Genomic DNA, 20,273 nt, shown 5'->3' on the forward strand with positions numbered 1-20,273 from the left:
TATCGCGTTCTCGCAACCGACCATTTTTGCGCACTCGGTAGCTTGTAATGTACACTGTGGAAATTGTGGAATAGGCACGTGTGAAGAAGAACGACATCGTTCGTTGTTTTTTTCACGTAAAGAAAAAATACAAATATGTTATACGAAAAAAATACAAATATATTATACGAAAAAAAAAACAAATATGTTATACGAGTAATATGATAAAAAAAACAATTGTGAAATATCTACAATATTCAACACAAGTTACAGAATGAAGAATGACGTGATTACTGACATTCACTCAGGCAGTAAATCTGACTTATAAACCGATCATAAATCAGATATAAAAAATTACACTAACAACTAATCTATAATCGGCTTTCTATTTTTTTTCATAGATCCACTTGCCGGTTGAGATGCAATTGTAACTTCACTGACTTCGTCCGTTTCCGATTGACTCGATGTATCAGAAACGTCGAAAAAAGAAAAAATTACTTACTAATGGTCTTTTTTTACGCTGTTATAAAGCTTTGCGATGCGTTATTTTATTCTTTTATAATCATATATAAATAAAAAAATTGTAAACATTGTTTTGACCTCAGCCTTTCATTATCAAACTACCTTAATAAAGTACACGTTGTGTGTCTAATTATTTTTTGTTACAATACAGATGCTTTATCTATCCACGAATTGTGCGAACTGTCCATTCCCAAACATTTCACGTACACTCGATTGCCGCGTTTACGCAAGACCTTTTCCACGAGATATACGTCGGGATCGGAGACGCGCAGCAACTCGTGCTCGTAGAATCCTCCGGCTATCGCCTCCCCGCGAATGTCCCTCAGCAGATACGTGACGGGATTGGTCCTTTGCACTCTGGCTATGCGAAAGATCTCGGTGGTCCAATTGGGTGTGTAGCCCTTCTCGAAGATCGTTTTGAATTTGCTCACGCGCACCGGGTCGTCGACTCGAAACCTCGCCGGCGCGGCGATCTTCGCGCGACTGTACACCGTGCGCAGCAGCCTTTCGGCGACGGTGGGCGTCACGTCCGCCGGACGCATTCCGATCGTTCTGTGTCTGCGACGATTGTAATTCGACAGGAGGCTCGGCAGCGAGTCGATCCATCTGTACGATCCCTGAAGCGTGAAGAGCTTCCACATGTCGTTCTTCAACGCGATTGAATCTCTCCACCACCGACGCTTTCATTACCGAATACGTGGAGTAGTGATTCACCTTGCGCGCGTCGAGGATCTCGTGCACGTCGGCGTTGTAGAATTCCTTTTTCTTGTCCGTCTGCAGATTCTCAGGGCATCGCGCGTCCTCGCGAAAGATATTTCGCAAAGCCGTCGCGACCTCCTTTCCGCTCTTGGTCTTGAGCGGGATCGTTCAGGCGTACTTGCTCAGCACGTCGATGACCGTCAGAATGTAATTGTTACCCGCGTTTTGGCGCGAATAGGGACGCATCTCGATCACGTCGGCCTGCCACAGATCGTCGTAACCGCGCACCACGACGCGGCGACGGGGAAAGTTCTTCCTCGCCGGCGCGTGCAGTTCCTCCACGAGTCTTCGTTTCTCCGCGCTCATTGTTGAAGAAGGTTCAAAATATCCTGAATTTTGGCGATCTTCTCGTCGTGCTTTTCCACAGTCTTTTTTACATCGAGGAACTGGCTTCTAAATTCTCTTATCAGGTTTCTCGAGTTCTTTTTGGCTTCGGCGATCGCTCCCTCGACGAAGCTCCTGTTCGTCGCGTCCCCGTCGTCCTCCGGCGCGGCCACTCGCCGTATCCTGCGCTCCAACGCGTCGTAGGAATCCTCGCGCAGGCGGAGCGCGTCGTTTCGCAACGTCACGATGTCGCACAGTGGGATGAATACGCTATTTTTTTTTCAATATTTAATATCTAGAAAATAAGCAACTATAATAAAAAATATGTAAGAAGCAAAGTTGTAGGCCTTCTAAAAATGTATCTAATAATAATAATAGTTAAAACAAAAACACCTTTTTTAAATCACTTGTTACAAGTCCATATAATAACGTAATAATAACATGTTATTAATGCTGCTTGTTATTAACGAAACTTTTGATTTCCTCTCTTCTTTAATGAATGTTATTATTTAAAATTATGTAAACCTGAAAAAAAAAATAACTTATAGCATATATAATATTAGTGTATTATGAAGATGGATCTTACTTTTAATCCAATAAGAGATTTAATGCATCCGGATGTAATTCTAGTTTGTTCTTTGGAAGAATTTTCCTTTTTTCTGCCATTACCGGATCTGAAATAATGAGAAGCATATGTATAACATCTTCATTTGTTGCAATCCTGGATCGTTTCCGTGAATGATGTAAACGTATATTTCTATAATTTTTATGTCGTGCTTCCTGAGCTTCTTCTGATAATTCGCCAATTGGGAAAGAAAACGAATTAATTATTGCTGAGCCATGAATCAGAATTTTATGTACTGATGCAGGCATATAGTACCATCCGTATAACTCAACATATAACTTTGCTGTGTCAAATGCATATATATCAAATTTCTCTCCATCGATCTCTTTTCCACTTGATAACACTTGGAGAATTACCGAAAATCGTTCAATTAATCGTTTGTCAACTTTTGTTATTTGAGAGGTGATTTCTGGATCAGAAAAAAATCGTCTCGCAGTATTACCGTCATTAGAAGTTCCAGAACCTTGTCTGGGAACATCTATTATCAAACCTAACTTTCGAAATTCATTTTGAATACGTTGTTTTTCTGTTATTTTTTGTTCCTTTTCTTTGTCTCCTTTTGCCATCCATTTTTGAAAAGATAAATTATACGCAATATGAAGTACACATTCCATAGTTCTTATCCACGCATGCAGTGTTGATAATCCAAACTCGTAATTTTTATCATTAACAAGTTTTTCTCTCACTCGTATCAAGTCGTTCATTTCCGTAGGTTTCGCTCGACAGATAACGCAAGTCGCGGCAGACGAAGTAGATGTAATTGCTTGAACTACTTTCCCATCAACCATTGTCAAAAAGAAGTTATGTTTGACTGTAAAATTTTGACCAGCAATAGTTTTATACATAGTTTCTGCAAGTTGCGCGATCTTCAATTTCATGTTCTGTACTTCAGCGACTGTTTTCTTCTGCGATTCTTTGGCAAATTCAAATTTTATTGGTCTACAGTATCTCACTGATGAAGGTTGTAAATTTTGCCATATAATTATTTTATTTTCCGATATAATTTTCAAAGGCACTGCTGATATTATAAATAAGTCGGAATCCGAAACATCAGTAACATTGAATTTTTGCTTATATTCAGCTTGTCCTGAAGAACCGTCACATCCCCATTTCCAAGCCATCGTCAATTGGCCCTCAGGCAAAGTTTGCAACAAGTCCTCTTTTAAGGACAAAATTCTTGATGCAGAATGGTCTACAAAAGATTGCAATTCTACGCTAGCTCCGGTTTCGTTAACATTGATATTTTCAGGATAACATTTCTTCTTATGTGTATACACCTGACTATATGGAGGGAATAATGAGCTATTATGCGCAATTGCAATATATCGCAATTTTAAATATTGCTCTTTAGTAAGATCTAAATCTATCAGAAGCGCCAAGGCTTCCTCGGAATTCAGAGGTACTTCCGATTTCACTTTTTTCGAAGTTTTTGCTCTTAAATTGTACGCGTATTCTACTTTTTCCATCCCATGTTCTTTAATTAGATCAAGTGCTTTGCGCCTCTTACTACTAGTGGAACAATCTTCAAAATTCTTTGCAGGTCTACCTACAGAACGCAAAGTTAAGTTGTTAGAAGGACGAATAGTATCAATTTCGAGAACAAATGTCTCCTGAAGCCATTCTTTATGTTTGGTAAAGAAATTTCTTCTACAGAATTTACTCTCCTTCCATCTTCTCAAGAATAGCTTGTATATATTTGTGAGTTTATCTTTTATTAACTCTACATAGTCATCTGATAGAGTAAAACTGTTCTTGACATGTACTGCTAATACATCTAGACTTTTGTTGGATTCTAATAAGACTGTAACCAACTCCTCTTTCTTTATTAAATATTTCATCTCTATTATATATATATATATATATATATATATATTTTTATTTTTTTTTTATTTTTTTAATATTAAGGGTTTGAATATATGTGACTAATGATGTAGTAGATTATAAATTTTCTTAGGATTTCCAGGAAAGTCAGGAAGTTATGATACGTTTTGTTTAAAGAAAACTGTAAAAGAACTGTAAAAAAAAACGAGAAATTCTTAAAAGTAATCTTATACGAAGTACTCTATTTGCGTACATACATAGGTAAATGTGCTTAAAATACTATATAAACTATTAAATTATTCTAGGTTTGCAAAAGTTTATCGTATTTTTAGCATATTTCTTGTATTAGTAAAAGAAGTATGCTAAAAATCCGACAAATTTTTGCAAGCACTTAATATGTAACTAGTAGAAGAGAAAATCACCTATACCAATAAATTCGGCCAGTTAATAAAAAGTATATGTAATTTCTGTAAATAATATTATGATTTCCATAAATATTATGTACGTGTGTGAAATAGAGGAAACGCGTAGGACCATGCACTTAGTCGCTTGCTATCTTTATCGGCTTATTTGACAGAATCCCCAATTATTTTTTTATCAGTACATTTATATAGCTTAATAATTTAAGCACATATTTCCAAGCGATCATATAATCTCCAAGTAGCGATATAACGCAGATGTTTAACCAGATCGCTAACAGCAAAAATGCCGGGTTCAACCATGACACCTTGGATCTGATCCTTTTAGCTGTACTGACTGAACTAGTGTACACTGGTGTAGCTGCACTGACTGAATTGGTGTACACTGGTGCAATAAGATAGAGTAAGACAAGTATATTTTATTTCACTCGAACTAACCAGTGTCCACCAGTTCAGCCAGTGCAGCTAAACGAAACTAAAAGAAATTTTATTAATATGAGATTTAGATATCATCACTATAAAATACAAACCTGTAAGATAAAATGTTTTATCCAAAAAATTATACACACCACAATACAAATACGTTTATCTATTTTGTATCTATTTATATAAACGTTGCGCATTTATGCATATTTACGCGCGCACGCTTATTGTTTGCAAATGAGTAGCAAATTATTTGATTTGGAAAAACCGTATGGCATTTTATGGCAAAGTTATCACCTGATAATTAATCTGCAATGTGTACTCTTCCGAAATTGATCGATTTTAAGTGGTTCTAATAGGTTCCAAAGACTGTACGTTAATTTTAATGTTAAAAATTGGTCTAAACAGAGTTTAAATTATTGTTCAGTAAGATAAACAAATTTTAATCGTGTATCTCACATATTTAATAATAGTATTTTTGATAGGAATAGAGTTTTTTAGATTGTGTACTGTTTAGTTGTATTTTTTCTTGAAATATTTAGCAACGAAACAGAGATATGTAATACACATAAAAAGTTTGATAATACGTTCATGTTCACGTTTCTGTACAAGTACGAAATAAACGTACCGTGCTTATATTATTTCGGGCCATAATGTGAAGATTCAGTTTATATATAAGTTAGAAAATATATTCATTTCTTTTTATTGTATTAGTCGCAATTTCGAATTTTGGAAGCCTTCGTCCCACTGTGCCTCGGCGGGGTGTGCGTGGTCGTCATCCTGTTCGGGATACTGCGTTCGTCGCCTCGTATCCCGGACAAGCCCCCAAAATGTTACGCTCGTCGAGTGAGCTCGCCGCCGTAACACTATCGCGCACTCCACACTCGCGCACGTATTTTGCGAAACTCGCAAAAGGAAAGAGAACTCAAAAGAACTTAAAAAATGCGTTTATTCTAAGCTCGTAAAACAGAACGCGTGCGGATACCAAAAATCCGCCAGACAGAAAATCAATAAATCCATCAACAAACTCCCGTTGTCAAGGAGCGCGCTTCACAGCTTTCCGCGACTTCTCTACTCAGTGTCCAGCACGGGCGTAACAATATGTTATATAAGATATGTTCATCATTAAAAGCTAATTATAAGTAATATGCATTATAAGTATACATACGTTTCAAATTTGCGCACTTTTGCATGCGTGTGCGGCCACTGAGCATGCGCATATGGCTGCAGGACATGTTCGTAGTTGCTACAGCTCGTCGGTATGACAGGAATCATAACCTGATTCCTGACAACTTTTACGTTTAATATCTCGTTTCGCGGGGCAAAGCGACAGATTCGGTCGTTTTGTGCAAAAACGCGTCGATTAAGCCTAAGTTGAACGAAATCGGTGAGGAGGCCACTATACTTCAGATTTACCCCATTTGCCTAACAGCGGTTCAGTCAAATAGCATCTGCCTAGGAAAATAGCATTTGACTAGGAAAATAGCAAGAATAAATGGTGAAAGCTATTTGGCCAGGCAGATAGCATTTGCTTAGTCAGAAGTTATTTTCCTAAAATAACCATTTGCCTACGACATATATATAAATAATATATATTGAGTTAACGGAAAAGAAGATTCTCTACGCTTGGCAGAAAATGCCGCTAGGGAATTTTTAAGTCGATTCTTATGAATTAAGCTTGAATTCGATGTCTAGGTATCCCAGGTTGCCGATGACGAGGTCCAGATAGTGCGCTTCATAGTTTTCGGTGTCCAGGTGTAATAACACGTTGAATTCGATGTCTACGTGTCCCAGGTTGCCGATGACGAGGTCCACATAGTGCGCTCCGTAGTTTTCGGTGTCTACGTGTATTAATACCTTGAATTCGATGTCCACGTGTCCCAGGTTGCCGATGACGGGACCCAGATAGTGCGCTTCATAGTTTTCGGTGTCCAGGTATAATCGTACGTTGAATTCGATGTCTAGGTGTCCCAGGTTGCCGATGACGAGGTCCACATAGTGCGCTTCGTAGTTTTCGGTGTCCAAGTGTAAAAATACGTTGAATGCGATGTCTAAGTGTTCCAGGTTGCCGATGACGAAGTCCACATAGTGCGCTTCATAGTTTTCGGTGTCCAGGTGTAAGAATACGTTGAATTCAATGTCTACGTGTCTCAGGTTGCCGATGACGAGGTCCACATAGTGCGCTTCGTAGTTTTCGGTGTCCAGGTGTAATAATACGTTGAATGCGATGTCTAAGTGTTCCAGGTTGCCGATGACGATGTCTAGATAGTGAGCTCCGTAGTTTTCGGTGTCTACGTGTATTAATACCTTGAATTCGATGTTTAGGTGTCCCAGGTTGCTGATGACGAGGTCCAGATAGCGCGCTTGGTAGTTTTCGGTGTCCAGGTGTAATCGTACGTTGAATTCGATGTCTAGGTGTCCCAGGTTGCCGATAATGAGGTCCACATAGTGCGCTTCGTAGTTTTCGGTGTCCAGGTGTAATAATACGTTGAATGCGATGTCTACGTGTCTCACGTTGCCGATGACGAAGTCCACATAGTGCGCTTCATAGTTTTCGGTGTCCAGGTGCAAGAATACGTTGAATTCAATGTCTACGTGTCCCAGGTTGCTGATGACAAGGTCCAGATAGCGCGCTTGGTAGTTTTCGGTGTCCAGGTGTAATAATACGTTGAATGCGATGTCTACGTGTCTCACGTTGCCGATGACGAAGTCCACATAGTGCGCTTCATAGTTTTCGGTGTCCAGGTGTAAGAATACGTTGAATTCGATGTCTAGGTGTCCCAGGTTGCCGATGACGGGACCCAGATAGTGCGCTTCATAGTTTTCGGTGTCCAGGTATAATCGTACGTTGAATTCGATGTCTAGGTGTCCCAGGTTGCCGATGACGAGGTCCACATAGTGCGCTTCGTAGTTTTCGGTGTCCAAGTGTAAAAATACGTTGAATGCGATGTCTAAGTGTTCCAGGTTGCCGATGACGAAGTCCACATAGTGCGCTTCATAGTTTTCGGTGTCCAGGTGTAAGAATACGTTGAATTCAATGTCTACGTGTCTCAGGTTGCCGATGACGAGGTCCACATAGTGCGCTTCGTAGTTTTCGGTGTCCAGGTGTAATAATACGTTGAATGCGATGTCTAAGTGTTCCAGGTTGCCGATGACGATGTCTAGATAGTGAGCTCCGTAGTTTTCGGTGTCTACGTGTATTAATACCTTGAATTCGATGTTTAGGTGTCCCAGGTTGCTGATGACGAGGTCCAGATAGCGCGCTTGGTAGTTTTCGGTGTCCAGGTGTAATCGTACGTTGAATTCGATGTCTAGGTGTCCCAGGTTGCCGATAATGAGGTCCACATAGTGCGCTTCGTAGTTTTCGGTGTCCAGGTGTAATAATACGTTGAATGCGATGTCTACGTGTCTCACGTTGCCGATGACGAAGTCCACATAGTGCGCTTCATAGTTTTCGGTGTCCAGGTGCAAGAATACGTTGAATTCAATGTCTACGTGTCCCAGGTTGCTGATGACAAGGTCCAGATAGCGCGCTTGGTAGTTTTCGGTGTCCAGGTGTAATAATACGTTGAATGCGATGTCTACGTGTCTCACGTTGCCGATGACGAAGTCCACATAGTGCGCTTCATAGTTTTCGGTGTCCAAGTGTAAGAATACGTTGAATTCAATGTCTACGTGTCTCAGGTTGCCGATGACGAGGTCCACATAGTGCGCTTCGTAGTTTTCGATGTCCAGGTGTAATAATACGTTGAATGCGATGTCTAAGTGTTCCAGGTTGCCGATGACGATGTCTAGATAGTGAGCTCCGTAGTTTTCGGTGTCTACGTGTATTAATACCTTGAATTCGATGTTTAGGTTGTGACCGGACGGAGGTGCGATAGAGAAACGTTCTTTGAACCGCGTATCAGGATAACGCTCCAAAATTCGAGTATATATTTGCTATCACGGTTAACCAAGAAATCCACGCGCACGTGTTACACGACAACCTCTTTACACTCTCTCGAAACTTCCAAACCACGTGTCAGTGTGCTAATGGCGGATTCACACTGCGTCCGATGTTCGACGTACGACGATCCGACATCCAATAGGAAATTTTTGTTTCTAATAATAAATCATAATAAATTCTGTTAATGAATGTCGGATCGTCGTATACGTCGAACATCGGACGTGATCGGACGCACGGTGAATCCTCCATAACGTCACGGAGTCATACGACCAATGGCGTGAGAGTACGGTATTTTTCTATTTCTTAGGAAAAAACGTGACCACCAAACGTTTTACGGACGATTGTCGTGACCACCAAACGCGTCCGCGTCGATTGAGCCGTATGAAAGTCACGTTGCGTGATAAATACGGTTTATTATAATGTTATGTTGCGGACACGCTGTCTTCGCGCGCAAGTTTACCAACTGTACGTAGGCGTGAGGTTCCCGGTGGAGTGCGCTCGCTTCGGATGGTCCGCCTGACTCGTTCACCGATTTCGTGGAGTGGAGTCGAGCGACCTGCGTAGGCTGCGTACGAGCAAGCGGAGTAGCGGAGTAGCTGGGAGTAGCGAGGTGTGTGTGTGTGCGGCGGCGTCTACGTTGTAGGTACCGCTACTGCGCGCGCGCGCGCGCGGAAACCGGACGGTCGCGCGCGCCGTCGACGTCACCGCGGTAACGCATGCGAGTCGACGTGGCACGTTTGCGACACGGTAAAAGTGCGCGCGCGCGCACGCTTTGTCGAAAGTCGCGTGATTCGTAACCTAACTTCTTCAAGATACAAGATACAAAGCGCGTTTTCTTTGCGAGCGTACGAAAGGAACGGTCGCGCGTCGCGACCGCGTTGGCCTTTTTTTGTCGTTGAAGCACGCGGCTGGACTTTTCTCACTACGCTGCGACGAAACTGCACAACATGTTAACGGAAGTGTAACACTCATCAACCATTTCGTTTTCGCAGAGAATCATGCGGGGCATAGACGTCGAGAAACCGGTGCTTCAAATATTAGTGAGTATACACGTTAGTAGCAAGCGTTTGTAACTTCTTAACGAGACAGTCGGTCGCGTTGTGCTGATACTATATATATGGTAAAAAAGCTGCGCAACACGACCAAAACTGTCGTTAAAAAAATACAGACGTCCCGTTCTGCGCTGTCGCCGCTTCGTAAGTTAGTACCGCAAACGTGTTTCGTTCGAAAGTCCACGTTTTTCTACAGCGTTAAGTTTGTTCAGTAGAGTCAGGACACGTGCTTCTGTCCCTTTCCGCGGCCGTTTTGTTTTACTTTAAGTGTTTGTTCGCGTTTACGTTTGTCGGCGTCCGACGTTTGGAACGCAAAACGTCGGCGGTTGCACAGGACAGCGGCTTAAGCCCAACAGTGCTTAAGTTCAACAGTGGCCAGGTAGCTTAACTAGTAGTTAACTCTCACTCTCTGTCTCTTTTTAAGTCAAAGGTTAGATAGAGACGGAGAGTGAGAGTTAACTACTAGTTAAGCTAGCTGGCCACTGTTGAACTGAGCCTTAGGAGGTGCGAGACAAGGTGACGACTGACGACTCACCTACGCGGCGTGTCCGATGTTTACAGGGCTACCAAAAAATATCGAAACCCTTTGTGAGAGCAGGTGTCGCTACTGATCGCTACAGATTGCTAGTGTTCGATGGACAGAACATAAACTCGTTTACCATGTTGGCAACTCAATTAAATACGTTTATCACGGATGGACGTTTGACTGAGAATGCAATCTGCAGAATCGGGAGTTATCATTTGGGTTCGGTGAATAGCAGTGACAAAGAAACGTATGTCGTCGTTACATCTTTCTTTTTGCCGTAAACGAAGTGAACACGTCAAGTGTCCGGCATATTTTTTTCTTGCAGGAAAGTGATGGTGATCATGGATATCGAAGTGTTGGTTTCTGGCAGTGAAGTTGGGCACAGGATAGGCACGCCAACTACGATGCACCGTAACGCAGCGGCTGACGCCACCATTCCGGCCACAGCTGCTAATTCTTCTTCTCCACCTAGTGAGTCGCGCGTTAGCTTGCTTCACGTGTGTCTAGACGAACGTACCACGTCGCGTGAGTTTGCAAACGTTTTTTGCGGGGCGTTTAAAAAAAATTTTTTGTTACGACCAAGTGCAGCCAAAAGCAGTTTTTCACCACAGCCCGCGGCTTCTTCTCCGCGCGTTACTGTACCACTCGCTGCCGTAACGCCTTCCAAAACAGGTAAGAAACGTCTCTTCTGTCGAAACGCGCCGTTCAACGACACGACCATGAAGATGAAGAGACACGGACAACGGTGTTTTCAGATAGGTGATCAAAGTTCGCGTGACTACGAAGTCTCCATGCAGAACATGGAGCAACTCCCGTGGAGAAGGCAAGCTTTTTTCCATGGATCTGATTGATGGAAGCGGCGAAATTCGATGTATCGCATTCAAAGATCTATGCGACAAGTTCTATAACCGGATAGAGGTACGTGTCCGCGGACTGAACGCAACTCGGAGTGTCGGAAACTTTGTCTCTCTAGGAAGGCGTACGGTGTTAAATGTTTTTTTTTTTTACAGCCTGGAAAGGTCTACTATATCTCGCGGTGCACACTAAAGTTAGCGAACAAACAATTTAATATGTTGGACAACCCGTACGAGATGGTGATGACTACGGATACAGAAATCGTGCCCTGCCACGAAGACAGTGCGGACATCCCGACGTTGCGGTTTAACTTCTGTGCTTATAAGTCAAGTAGAAAACGCAGAAAAAAATGACTTCCGAGGTACAGTACGGAAAGCTTGGTAACGTTTAAACCGTGGTTACGTTACGTTTTTCCGCGTTACGCGGTCGTTTCGCGACGCTTCGCTCGCGCACATGACAACCGTTCGTTCTCGTTTTGCGCTTTGCTCTAAAACTAACGGTCGCAAGTACCGGTTTGCTCTAAGTTGTTCGTGCAACGCGCTCTGCCGTAAAGTTTTACTGTCGACGCGACGAAAGAACACGTTTAACGTTTCAAAACGGTGCGAAACGAAGCGTTGGTAACGTGATACCGGACGCACGTTGAAACGTTGGGGTTAACGGTGCGCTAAAGGTTAACCATCATGTGTGTGTGTCGAAATTTATTATTTTAATACAAAACAGTACGATTTTAATTATTGGTTTAGTTAAATTAACGGCATCGTGAGTAGGAACAATAACGACCTCGAGGACGGGTTAAAATTAAATAACTCAACGTAAATATACGTTGCGACGTTGATTCGGACGTTAACAGTGTATAAGCGTATTATTTCGTAAAAAAGTAGAATGTTACGAAAACGTGCGCGTTTAAAAGTTACGTAGAACTACGCGAAAGTGAGTACGTTTTAAAACGCGAAAGACGCGCGCCGGTTGACGCACGCGACGGCCCCGCGGCTCCCCTCAGAGAGCGTCGGCAAACTTCACGGCGTGTGACGCGCGTACATGCGCGGCGCAATTCCGCGCGCGCGTTTGCGAAGCGCAAACGGACGTCTTCGCAGTCGTCCGCCGCGGTCCGTCGCGTTCGCCGTCGCGCTTCCCGTCTTCCCGTTCCGGCTCGCCCGTCCGCGCGCTATCGAGGGATATGACCGCGCGGCTCGTGAACTACGCCGATTTTTCATTCGCCCCCGCGCGCGCGCGTCGTCGTTGACGACAAGTTGAGTTAAGGCCTCGCTACCGAAGGCGCAGAACGCAAGTCGCAAACACACACGCACAGAGTCTACCGGTCACGCTGTGTGTGTGTTTGCGACTCGCGTTCTGCGTCTTCGGTAGCGAGGCCTTTAGCCGTCGGTCGACGCCGCGCTTCGTGGACGCTTCACCGCGAGGCGCGCGTCGAGAAAAACACAATGTTGACAAGCGGTGACGAGTGACTTGTTACACGAAAAGGGGACGCGGACGCTCGCGTGGAATCTTGACGGTCGCGCTTGCGAGGACGATAACGAGAGTTACGGTAAAAAAATCTCCGCGCATTTTTTCGCGTTGAACGCGACACTCGAGTCGCGAGTATATTTAGACTTCGTGTTGTCAGATGTGCTCGCGTTCAACGCTAACGCGCATGCCGCGCGGTGAATCTGACGTTACTTTTCGCATTCGCGCTCGTCGCGAGCGAGTGTCGCGAAAATCTCGTCGCGACGAGGCCCACTGGACCGTCGCGGTAGCGTCCGTTGACGTCGCAACCGCCATCGTTGCCGGCTGAGCGCGGCACGTCGCGCGCGCGCCGGTTGCGTACTTTGACGTCGGCGAAAGTAACTCCCCCCCCTCCCGCTTTTCAAAACTTCAAGACACCGCGCGGCGCGACGCGTTGACGTTCAGTTCTCGCGACGTCGCGGCGCGACGCCATGTTTGATGGAGTACGCCGTTAAGCGAGTTTCCTCGCTTGTTTTCGCAACTTTTTCATTGTTGTGTAAAATCTTTGCAGACACGTTACGTTCTCCACCGGTGACGAAACTCCACGGCGAAAGAAGTGAAGGAACTCGGCGAGCCTGCAGGCTCGCCAGAGGCGCGTAACACAGAGACGCAGTTATATATGACGTCGGACGCGCAGCAAGGCGTCGTCGCGCGTGCCGCGGTCGCGAAGCGTTAAGGGCGAGCCGTCCCCACCTTCGTTCGATGTGCCGGCCGGTGTGCCGGTTTCGTCGCGGCACGCGAAGCGGGCGGGCCGTTTCGCGCTTACATGTGGCTCGCTCGTCACATGGCGCGTCTGTGCCGCGAAACACGAGCGACGTAGCCCCGCGTCCGTCCGTTGATCTCCGTCGATCCTGCCATCTTGTCGTTCGACGCGTCCTTGTCAAGAGCGCGAGGTAAGTCTTTTTAACTTTTGTTCGTTTTTTTTAAACTTGCAGCTTAAAAAAATGATAAAAAACATTTCTGAACATCTTTTGGTATAATAGAAAACTATTAAACGCGTAAACGTAAGAGCGAAGCGTTGAACGAGACGATTAAACGTAAAACGAAAAACGGGCTGAACACGCGCGCGCGACACAAACGTACCCGCTCAAATAAAATAAAAACGTCGCCATCCCGGTTTGTACATCCCGGACCGTTCCCTTACTCGCGAACGCGAACGACGCACAAGGCACATACGTAATGTTATAAAAGCAACGTTAGAAACACTTGAAAATTTTTGTAACGTTGATAATGTATGTACGATAGAAGCGTTCTCTCTTTCTCTCTCTCTCTCTCTCTCTCTCTCTCTCTCTCTTTCTCTCTCTCTCTTGCGATATGAACGACAGACTTGCGAGATACGTATTGTCATAAATAACAGTCCGCGCGTCAATCAATGCACACTACATGTAATAAAAATTTGTTTTTCATAAACGTAGTTCCAACAAATATGTCTTCGCGAAGTTCAACATATTTTACATATAGGTAACGTATACGTTCGTTGGAGATCCCGACGACTTACCTTTCTCTCGCCACGAACTAGAGATCAACGGGACGACGAAAGGATCCACACCATAATATTTTGACTCAAGTAGTGCGGGAAAGTTTCCGTCGCTAAGATGTGTCGCAGGACTCGCAGGCGCGCCGAGGTCAAAGTCACGCGTCACGCACAGATGGTCGGCCCGGTCGGCCGCATACCGCGCGCTGCCGGCGACGCGACACGTTCATACCGCGCCCGCGCTTGCGCGAGCGACCACGATAGATAACACACGTGTTCACGTGCCGACGGCTATGCTGCGCGACGACGATTCGACGAACTGAAATATAAATCGTAAAACACGTTCTTTACTAAAACAGTCGTACGTTGATCGTCTAACATCTCTATTTATTTCGTATGTTTCGTTATCGCGCGATACGATAGTTGTAACTGTAAAAGTGCTCACGCACGATTTTGGAATGGCGCGTTTAACCCACCTCGAAAAAACCGAAGTAACAAGTGGTAAACGTAATCTTTGTATGTAACTCGAAAAATCTCGAAAAAACCTAAGCAGTAGTATCTTTACTTCGAAAAAACCGAAGTAACAAGTGGTAGACGTAATCTTTGTATCTCGAAAAATCTCGAAAAAAACTAAACAGTAGTATTTTTATTTCCAAATATGTTGTTACCTTGAAAAAAAAAACAGTGGTAGACGTGGTAGTATTATACCTCAAAAAAATCTAAGTGACAAGTGGTAGACGTAATCTTTGTATCTTGAAAAATCTCGAAAAAACCTAAACAGTAATATTTTTATTTCCAAAAAATTATTACTCAAGTGATACACATCACAAAATTACGTTACCTTATCAAAAATGAGTCGCGCTTTAAGTGATCTATTATTTTATTACAATTACAAAAAAGAAATGATATCTCTTTTTAAATTACAGCGCCAATTACAGAGAACATACACTGAGAAAAAAAATGTGTCAATCCCAAGAAATTTTTAGTCCGATACGTTTAGCTAAATATTTTAGTTAGTTAACTAAACATTAGTTGAATTAATTAATTCTTGATTAAAGAAACGAAATAAATTGTTGAAACAATTAATATTTACTTAACTAACTAAAATGTTTAGTTGAACGTATCGAACTAAATATTTCTTGGAATTAACAATTTTTTTTCTCAGTGTATTTTTTGCGATACAAAGATTACCTCTACCACTTGTTACTTAGGTTTTTTTGAGGTACAATATTACCATTGCTTTTCTTCGATTAGAATAAAAGATTGAATCATGAAGAATTACACAGAGGTAACAGTACAAAATACAAATATTTTATTAAAATATTTAAACCCAACAAGGAAATACAAGGTATTTAAATACAAAGTTTATATATGTATTTTAAAAGATTTAATCGCATCGCAAAGAATTACAGAGGTAACAGTACAAAAAATAAAAATATTTTATTAAAATACATAAATTTTTCTTGTCAAAAAACTTGGCGCTGCTAGCTAAACCTCAAAATTAGGTCAGCCTGGTGTGTATGTGCGAGCGAGTGTGTGTGACGGTGTGTGTGTGTGTGTGTGTGTGTGTGTGACGGTGTGTGTGTGTGTGTGTGTGTGTGTGTGTGTGTGTGTGTGTGTGTGTGTGTGTGTGTGTGTGTGTGTGTGTGTGTGTGTGTGTGTGTGTGTGTGTGTGTGTGTGTGTGTGTGTGTGTGTGTGTGTGTGTGTGTGTGTGTGTGTGTGTGTGTGTGTGTGTGTGTGTGTGTGTGTGTGTGTGTGTGTGTGTGTGTGTGTGTGTGTGTGTGTGTGTGTGTGTGTGTGTGTATACAATAATAAGTATGGAATAAGTATAGAATGAGTAATATTTACATTTGTAAAAGGTCTCTTTCTCTTTCAAATAATGCGGCTTATGATTAAGTATAGAATAAAAGGTCTCTCTCTCTTTCTCTCTCTAGCAGCGCCAAGTTTTTTGACAAGAAAAATTTATGTATTTTAATAAAATATTTTTATTTTTTGTACTGTTACCTCTGTAATTCTTTGCGATGCGATTAAATCTTTTAAAATACATATATAAACTTTGTATTTAAATACCTTGTATTTCCTTGTTGGGTTTAAATATTTTAATAAAATATTTGTATTTTGTACTGTTACCTCTGTGTAATTCTTCATGATTCAATCTTTTATTCTAATCGAAGAAAAGCAATGGTAATATTGTACCTCAAAAAAACCTAAGTAACAAGTGGTAGAGGTAATCTTTGTATCGCAAAAAATACACTGAGAAAAAAAATTGTTAATTCCAAGAAATATTTAGTTCGATACGTTCAACTAAACATTTTAGTTAGTTAAGTAAATATTAATTGTTTCAACAATTTATTTCGTTTCTTTAATCAAGAATTAATTAATTCAACTAATGTTTAGTTAACTAACTAAAATATTTAGCTAAACGTATCGGACTAAAAATTTCTTGGGATTGACACATTTTTTTTCTCAGTGTATGTTCTCTGTAATTGGCGCTGTAATTTAAAAAGAGATATCATTTCTTTTTTGTAATTGTAATAAAATAATAGATCACTTAAAGCGCGACTCATTTTTGATAAGGTAACGTAATTTTGTGATGTGTATCACTTGAGTAATAATTTTTTGGAAATAAAAATATTACTGTTTAGGTTTTTTCGAGATTTTTCAAGATACAAAGATTACGTCTACCACTTGTTACTTAGATTTTTTTGAGGTATAATACTACCACGTCTACCACTGTTTTTTTTTTCAAGGTAACAACATATTTGGAAATAAAAATACTACTGTTTAGTTTTTTTCGAGATTTTTCGAGATACAAAGATTACGTCTACCACTTGTTACTTCGGTTTTTTCGAGGTAAAGATACTACTGCTTAGGTTTTTTCGAGATTTTTCGAAATACATACAAAGATTACGTTTACCACTTGTTACTTCGGTTTTTTCGAGGTAAAGATGCTACTGCTTAGGTTTTTTCAAGATTTTTCTAAATACAAAGATTACGTCTACCACTTGTTACTTAGATTTTTTTTAGGTATAATAGTACCACTGTTTTTTTTTCGAGGTAACAACATATACACTACTATGCGTGTACTTGGCGCCTTTCTTTACATTTTTTTTAAAAAAGGTAATTTTGTACAGATATCACGCCTTTTTGTAATATTACGCATTGTATAAACAGTATGTACAGGGTGTTATTTCGAGTCAAGATATAATACTACCACTTTGTTTTTTTCGAGGTAACAACATAATACATATATACTACTATGCGTGTACTTGGCGCATTTTTTTACTTTTTTTTGAAAAAGGTAATTTTGTACGGATATCACGCTTTTTTGTAGTATTACGCATTGTATAAACAGTATGTACAGGGTGTTATTTCGAGGTATTATACTACCACTTTGTTTTTTTCGAGGTAACAACATAATACATATGTACTACTATGCGTGTACTTGGCGCCTTTTTTTACCTTTTTATTGAAAAAGGTAATTTTGTACGGATATCACGCCTTTTTGTAGTGTTACGCATCTTAATCTTAACAGAAAAAAATTACACCTTATAAAGAAATGTGTCTGAAGTTGTAAATATATATATATATATATATACACATTGCCGGACATTGCTTTTATGTAAAATATGCATGTATATTACGTTGCTTGTATAAATTATTTTTTACCAACTTTTTCCAAAAATAATATATAAAGACCTTTAGCACCTGTAGGCCATCGTTTATTTTCTATAATTTTTCCATCATCAAATTCAATCCAAAATGTCCTTTCTCTACACATACTTGTATAATGACCATCTTCAATAGATGTACCCTGATGAAATATAGTATTCATTACTTTATACTGCTGTTTAGCTATCGATATCTTAGTTGTTGATATGCCAGTTAAATTAAATGTCTGTGGTATTTTCACTAATTTATTATCCTGTGACGAGAACAAAATTAAATGAATGATAACTATTTCTTTCGTCAACGTTAATTCATTTCTAAATACTAGATTTCCTGCACAAAATTGGCATGTTTTTCCATATAACGGACCCCAATTTAAAAATGTATCCTTCAATAAATTATTAAGATTATAACTTTTCTTCTTCAAATTATTAATAGAAATTGGAACAACTATGTTATCAGTAATATTATCTTTTGTCGTATAACCACATGAATTGCTAATGCACTTAGTAGTACGAGTAACTTGATGCCCGACCGAATTTCTTATGTAATTATATTTTGTGCAAATGGCAATAAGAAATTCAAGAGCGTCTCGTTTTGCTGGTTTTTCATCACCACGACTCGTAAAGCACTCTCCTAAATCTGTCCGTATCGCATCAGCATTCAAATTAGGTAATCGTTTGTCATATTTATGCGCTAATATACTTAAATCATCTTTATCAACTTTAAGCAACACTTTCCTAATAATACTTGACTGCAAGAAACATTGTATTACTGAATTTGCGTAGCATGAAACTCCATCTTCATTTTGCAAAACAAGTATCGGCTCAACAGTACTTTTTCCAACTTGTTGATCTGACTCTTGACCGGCATTGATTATTTTCGACAATGTCCACGGAACATCTTTTACTTTTCGAAAACGTTTTTTCGAAATAGGAATCGTTTGTGCTTGCGGTAGAAATGTTCGTATTAGTCGATTATATTCGCTAATAGCTCTTTCACTTACTTTTACAGCTGAAGGATCAAAGTTAATTAAATGCAATCCATCCAAAGACGGTAGTCGGGATAACGCAACATATGACTGAGCACAACTAAATATAGAATTACCTATATCCATAACAGCGTTTTGCAAGGTTAATCCTTGACTTTTATGAATGGTTATGCCATAACTGAGAGTTATGGGAAATTGTTTTCTGATAACATATGCTTTCTCCATTACTTTAAACTTGACACTTACTCTTTCAATACAATACTCCAAACCAGACAGTAAAAGAAGTTTAATCTTTTCTACACAATCGGTAGATATATCCCGCACAACAGAAATAACTGTAGCAATTGTACCATTTACCAGGCCCAAAGTGACATCAATATTGCGTCTTATCATAACTTTCGCTCCAATTTTAATTGTAATTTGTTTCAAAAGCCCAGCTGTATTGGTATCATCGTCTTCATTATCCGTCAATCGCTTTTGTACCTTTCGTTTAATATAATTATCACAGTCAAGCGTATCTTGAGCAATTAATAATATTTCTTTCGAAGCAATACGACTTAGCATTGCAGTGTTAAGAACATCGCACAAATAACGAGTAGGCAGTAAACAAACAGTGTTAGGCGGCAAATTATCAAGATAATTACACAATTCGTATAATCTTTCATCGAAAGACTGACCTTTCAATGATATTCTTCTTTTCTCGAGAATCTCAGAATCAGAAGTTGTCAATAAACCAATACGAACTCTCGAGAGTAATTCACGATAAGCTGTATCTCCTTGCTGACGCATATTGATCGTCAATTCATCATATTGAAATTTTTGCCACAACCATTCCTCAGGAGTAGTCCCCACACTGCCAATATATTTATTAAATTCTGCTTTTGATAGTGGAACAAAGATAAAATTTTCACGTACAGGAGGTAATTGAAGCAGATCTCCAAATAAAAGAACATGCTTTCCACCAAAGAAATTGTCATCCATGGTATCAAATATTTGACATAGTCGTAAATGTATATACATGAAAGTTAAATTAGATATCATTGATATTTCATCAATTATAATAAGACTAACATCTTTAAGATCTGCTCGTAAAACTTTCAAAACGTGATCAGATAATAGTGTATACTTAGGAGACTGATCACCATGTTCAACAGGTAACTGCCATTGCCTGTGATTTGTTAAAGCATCGATATTAAACGCCGCTATACCAGTAGGTGCTGTTACAGCAGTATCTTTGTGGAGATTTTGTTTTATCCAGCATTTAATTGTTTTAATTAAGAAACTTTTACCAGTACCTCCTTCTCCGCTAACGTATAATAGTAATTGTTTAAATTGTTCGTCATCCGGCGATATCTTTACGGCGTTGATGACTCTGTCAAATATTCTT

General features: G+C 40.6%; 2 protein-coding genes across 2 annotated transcripts; one reads left to right on the forward strand and one right to left on the reverse strand.

Annotated features, from left to right (window-relative positions):
* Positions 1–641: 641 nt before the first annotated feature.
* LOC143902117 (uncharacterized) lies at positions 642–1,142 on the reverse strand. Its single transcript, XM_077414821.1, has one exon. It carries the CDS (start codon positions 1,140–1,142, stop codon positions 642–644), a length of 501 nt encoding a protein of 166 aa, XP_077270947.1.
* A 10,025-nt stretch (positions 1,143–11,167) lies between these two features.
* On the forward strand, positions 11,168–11,982 carry LOC143902118 (replication protein A 70 kDa DNA-binding subunit-like; the record flags this gene model as incomplete). The annotated part of the gene is made up of 2 exons (XM_077414822.1): positions 11,168–11,314; positions 11,407–11,982. Coding segments are annotated over 2 exons (345 nt in total), but the record flags the coding sequence as incomplete, so codon positions are not given.
* Positions 11,983–20,273: the final 8,291 nt, after the last annotated feature.

The sequence above is a fragment of the Temnothorax americanus genome, unplaced genomic scaffold (assembly GCF_048541705.1).
Source record: "Temnothorax americanus isolate GAGA-0224 unplaced genomic scaffold, ASM4854170v1 Scaffold38, whole genome shotgun sequence".
Taxonomy (NCBI): domain Eukaryota; kingdom Metazoa; phylum Arthropoda; class Insecta; order Hymenoptera; family Formicidae; genus Temnothorax; species Temnothorax americanus.

Bases quoted from the DNA above. Each gene is read 5' to 3' on its own strand.
- LOC143902117 (XM_077414821.1), bottom strand. From the start codon at position 1,142: ATGTGGAAGCTCTTCACGCTTCAGGGATCGTACAGATGGATCGACTCG.